The following is a 5,849-nucleotide window of genomic DNA, read 5'->3' on the forward strand; positions in this document are numbered from 1 at the left end:
TTGGTCAAGTCACTTTATCTTCTCTGCGCCTTGGATTTCCATCCGCAAAAATGCCTGTTCCCTATCTCAAAGGTGATGACATGTTCAGATCCTGCAGTACTGGAGGCCATATCAATAACATAGATTGAATCTAGTGGAGGAAAAGAGAAATTCACCTTTTCATCATATTTTGGAAACCTCCCTCTGTCACTTGTGCTGGCAGTGGTGGGTAGTCGGAGGACTTGACTTTTAGGAAGTTGTACTGCTTTACTTTTATTGGTAGAGTGAAAGCAATAAAGACGCTCCTGCCCTGAGTACATAGAGTGATAAAAGTGCTTTACTACTGTAGCTTATTCCCACAGATGAGAAAAGTAACTGTGTCTGCACTAAAGTTGATATGAGTTTAACAGGTTTGGTTAGGGCTGTCATTTTTTAACAAAAAAATATTATACTGCTATGAGAACTGTGCATGCCAGACTGGACAGGATAGGAACATGTAGGAGTGATCCGTAAGTGCGTAAGTGACTCATGGCAAACTATAAGGAAGTTTACTGACATCAGCAATCACTACTTCATATCTAGGATAACAACAAACCCATCACTATATAGTATCTGGGGTCCTTTCATGTAGGTAACAAAACCACTGTATGTTGGTTAAGACGTCAGATGTTTCACTGCTTCGTTTGAGATGGATGGGATTTTCAGAAGTGCTCAGTGATAGCCTATCTGCTCTTGTTGAAGGCATTGGAGCAATGTGCAGTGCTGTTAAAAATCCCACAGTATTAAATGTGATTATAGTTGTCTTCATGATGAAGTACTTGGCCCCTTTGATTCAGGCTCTGGCCTGCCTTTACAGGTTTATTTAGTCGCTGTCACTGATAATAGTTGTGGGCTTTAGGGACTGAGGCCAGCAAGCTCATTTCACACAGCCATTAGATCAGGAGTGTCAGGCTCATTCAGAGAAAGCTGGGCTCTGAGTGTCAGCAAGGTGCACTCCTTCCAACATATACTGGATCATCTAATACTGGTGGGAATCCAGCACCAGAATCTTTGAGCATCCTTGAGACACCTCTGAATTTGGTCTCAATTTGAACCAGTGAAGCATTCCTGCTTTTATTATTCTGATGCAATAATCACTTCTACTCCAGAGGCATAACCTTGAGGCATAGCTTATGCATATTTAGTTTGCATCTCTACTTTTAAAACTCTTTGTGATGTTAGATTATCAAATCATTAGAGTAGCTAAATGATCATAATCCTTTTGAGTATATTTTGCCTCCTGCTGCGGATTTAATTGTAAAGCCAAGTAAAAATTGTAACTGAAGTATTCTTAGCACCGGGCATGTCTCTAGATTCCATTGTCTTAGTTCAGTAACAACAGTCTTAGTCCAGGGAAATGCATTTGAACAAACAATTTTGTGAGTAAATAACACCGTGGATTAAGCCACAGAGCTTTCACTTCTGGAGATCTTGCTTCAAATTTTTGATTCAGTTTCTATTGGAATGTGTTTTGAGATGAATTTTGGTTCCCACAGTAAAACTAACCCATTTCTGCACAATTGCAAGTCTGTGCTCAGAGAGAGGACCAGGACTGGAATATCAGGAATTTTGTAGGTCAGAATTAAAGGGCAGTGTCAGGGTTGCTGGAGGAAGTCTACATATTGTCTGCCCATAGTATGTGCAGCTTTTTAGTAAATCACTATAATAAGCTCTGACATTGCCATGCCTTTTAAATAGGATTTGTCATTAAAACGTTGTAGTTTCACATGTTCAGATCCTCATAGAAATGTTGACTACGTAAATACATGTAAAGAGTTTGAGCGTAATGATATAAGCAAATAAAACAATACTAAACAAGCAAGTACAGTTCAATAGCTGCAGTACATGCTTATCTCCAATTTCAGGGGATAAAAAAAAACCCTTCCTGGTTACAAATAGAGTGTGCCCTGTATGTGAATGAGTGCATGTGTGTACATGTGCATGTGTGCGCACATGTTGTATGTGAATAATAGTGTGTGTGTGTGTTTGTGCGTGCATGTGTATAGGTGTGTGTGTTTCAACAGAATCAGTCACCAAACAGTTTCCTGAGATCAGTATAGCTTAACTTCACACAGGCAGCTAAAACACAATTGGGTTCCTGTATAATTGTGGCTGGTATGTGTATGATGCTAGACACTTTGCAGTGGCTTCTAATATGCTTATTCATGAATGAAAGCATGTTACTGAATGAGTACTCCCAATGAGGTCTTGAGTCAGGCACGACTCAATGTGAGCAGAGGCTCCTGAAGCTAACCCTTTGTTTTTTTACAATGTAATTTAAAATTCAAATTCTTGTCAATGTTTAAATTCAGTCTTTTGTTTTTGTACTACCAGGTAATGGAAACCTTAGAAAAGGAGAGCAAGCACTGGGTGGAGAAGTTGTTTTCTCCTCATTTCACAGCACAGGACTTTTTCACTCGAGCCTATGCTTGAATCACTGATGTCTGAAAAACTGGCTTTCGAGAGAGCTAAGAGAGTGGAAGAAATCTACAGTACGGCAATTATAAAATTTCAGGAAGAAACAGGGCTCAAAAGAAAAAAATGTCTTTCCAAACTCATTGTTCGAGAAGCTGAGCCAAACTTAGTAGGTGCAAAGATAAACATTTCAAAGGAGGAAACAGAAGGGGATTCTGCCTGCTGTGGAGCTGGTAATTTAGATGTTGGAACTGAAGAAAGCTTAAAGGAAACAGAGGGTCATTGTATCTGGAATGCAAAGGAATTAGCAGCTTTGCGACAAGAAATGCACAAGAACCATTTGGAAGGAGTTTCTCTGAAACTTCAGCTGTCCTCCTTGAATGCACGGTTAAGGGAACTTACAGCTAAAGACTAAAAAATAGAAATGGACTTTGAAAATGCTGAACAAGAACTTCTAAACTCGAAAAAAGAGGTTCACTGAAAAACTTTCCAGTTAGAGCAGATTGAAAGGGACAGCTTAAAAAACGATTTGGAGCGTCAAGCTTTAAAACAAGATTTACATGAAAAATCAGCACACGTAAGAAGCTTAAATGAAGAGCTGCTTCAGGCAAGAGAAGAAATTCAGAATTTAGAGCTAAAGAACAAAGATTTACAGCAAGAATTTAAGAAGTTAAAACAGCAACAGGAGCTTGGAAATAAGACCACCATAGAAAAGGTGAACATGCAGTACGATGTAGAAATAAGGAAAATAAAAAGGGAATTGGAATCTGTTAAAATTGAACTCAGTGCTGAAAAGGTCTTGCATGCTAGGAGTTGTAAGGCTTTAGAGAGACTTAGAAAACATTTTTCAGTCCAACCATTATCTGATACATTTGACAACCTGAGTGTAGATTCCTTTAAAACAAAAGAGTGAGAAAGGAGAATCCTTGATAGTGACAATAAGTAATATCGAGCACCCATCTTTTCAGTTTGACTTGCCTTTGTGTGTTTAAAAGACCACTTAGTATAATGTTGAACAGTCATTTTTAATGCAGTCAAGCATGAGAATAAAATGGTACCTGGCTGAAAACATCTTTGTTCACAGGGTTTTGTTCAAGATTTTTCTCAGTTTGGTGGCAGAGCATCCATGTGAGTTCTACTGCCGCTGACATGCATAATACCCTCTTTTCCTCTGGGGAACAGCCTTGTGGGGCAGGGATGCTAGCTGGTATTGAGAGAAATCATGACCTTGCTCATTTGGAATGTCAGGTTCTCTATCCTTCACTATTTAGATATCTTAATTGACAAATGCTGAATAATAAACTGATTTTAACACGTTCCAACGTGTTTTACGTGCTGGGTGAAATTTGGCAGGCCTGCTTAAGTTATAACTAAAAAGCCTGATAATGAACAGACTTTCAGTTACTTTTTAATGTTATGGTCATGATTAGAGCTCTGATTTCCTTTTTGGCCTGCATGTGATACTTCATCTCAGAATTGGCATCGATTGCCAGTGTCACATGCATTTCCTTTGCTGACCCGGCAGGGGGTACTATCCACACAGGTCGGCCAGCACGATTCGACTTTGAATCACTGCTGTACCAACATTTAACTTTTAGTTTGCTGCCACTGTTATTACAACCTTTAGTTTGGAGCTTATATTGCTGCCGGTAGGTGCCATAAGAAAGGTTTCTCTAAAATATCTTGGAATGTGATGATACAATTATGTGTAGGGTTTTAGAGACTCTCGTAAATCTATGTCAACTCGAAACAGATATTACCGCCAAATACTTCATTGTTTAAAAGTCAACCTCCCGTTACTGAAAGGAAATTCTTCTGGGCTAGCAGGCAGAAGCGCTAGTGGTTACTCTAAATAGACTATGTGTAGTAGTTAGTTACACGGTTTGTTTTAGTAATTTGAGGATTCTGATTATTGATACGTATGGTATTCCTTCAGGCATCTCGAATTCTTATCTTTAATTTTTAAACCTCCACTTAAGAGGAGTCCTCTGAACAACTGCAACAAGAAAAACTAAATTCCAGACACATTATCCTGAAAATGAGCATCTAAAACTGTGCAGGATGATTCCTGGAGTTTGCTGCTTCTGCATGATAACATTTTACTGGAAGTTTCATAAAGGCATTAAAGAAATCAAGCTGTGCTATTTACTTCAGCTAGTGAAATTACTCCATTAAAGGAAAGTTTCCTTTGGTGTTTTTTAAATCCATCAAACAACAGGCACTGCTACACACTAAGTCCAATTTATTATAGCAGCTTGTCTATTTTGGCCAGGAGTTTCTACAACTTTTACCTGCATATAGGTAAAAGTTTTTTACCGACATTCTTAATACTCTGTTTATTCTCTCTGAAAAGCCTCCTGCTTTGGCTAGGGATGTTAAAATAATCAAGTCAGAGAACGGTATGTCGTTTTATACATGAAAGCTGGTATATATGTTATGCCAAGAAAATCCAGATTCTTACAGTAGGCGTCTCAAATATATCTACAACTCAAGACAGTTGCCTTCTGAATGCACGCTAATATATAATTGAGGTGCTAGGTACTTAACTTTGTGCACTTCTGACACTTCTTTTTCTGTTGTAGGACAATTTTTGCCTATTGGAAAATAGGACTGTTTGCTAGGACTGCAGAAAGCCACAAAGTTTTCTTCTCTGTTGTTGTTAAAGCCAGAATTTGATTCAGGAACCAAATCATTCTGTATGCTGTTGAAAAGGCTCTGTTCCACCAGCCTTTATTCAATGGGAAGCTAATGGCAAGACTCCTGATTTGCTGCAGAAATAAGCCCTAAACCTATATATTCAGCTTACAGGATTCATGTTCATCAAGGACTGAATACACTTGATTAAAAAGATAGATTCTGCCTTTTTTTCTCACACAGTGCAGAAACCTGATTACTTCAAAGGCACCCTGGGTTCATATTTACACAAGAGGTGGGATGCATTTAAGAAGTAGTCAGTTCAAAAAGGTACTGGCCACTTTTTGCCTGTCTGTCAGAGTCAAGAGGAGTTAGTGGATTTTCATGGAGGAATTTCATGGAAATTAAATCTCTATTGGAGTGATCCATTCAGCTCTTAAAGCTTCAGTTTAGTATCTTAGATGAATGCCTTGTGCTGAATAATTTGGTGGGAATGCAGTGAGGCACCTTAAACTAGGGAATGGCTTTGCTAAATTGACTCCAGAGTAGCAATTAAACAGCAACTAACTTAAAAAAAAAACAAATACCCTTGTAGAGATGTAGGAGCAACCCATCTGACCAACCAGACACAGCCTCGTTAGAGCCTGTGTCTTTCTAAATGGGTCTCTCAGTGCATTTTTTAAGCTTCCAAAGCAAGCTGGGGAAAATCAGATTAAGAGAAACCAAGCACTGAACCAAAAACTTGGCCTCAGGAAATCGATCTTTAAATTGTGTAGGCTCAA

General features: G+C 38.7%; 1 protein-coding gene across 1 annotated transcript; it reads left to right on the forward strand.

Moving 5' to 3' along the window:
- The first annotated feature begins 2,384 nt into the window (after window positions 1-2,384).
- CCDC160 (coiled-coil domain containing 160) lies at window positions 2,385-3,346 on the forward strand. The gene is given in 1 exon segment (XM_090060311.1): window positions 2,385-3,346. A coding segment is annotated over 1 exon segment (903 nt). The 5' UTR covers window positions 2,385-2,443.
- Window positions 3,347-5,849: the final 2,503 nt, after the last annotated feature.

The sequence above is a fragment of the Crocodylus siamensis genome, chromosome 8 (assembly GCF_052110815.1).
Source record: "Crocodylus siamensis isolate JL-2025a chromosome 8, ASM5211081v1, whole genome shotgun sequence".
NCBI lineage: Eukaryota > Metazoa > Chordata > Crocodylia > Crocodylidae > Crocodylus > Crocodylus siamensis.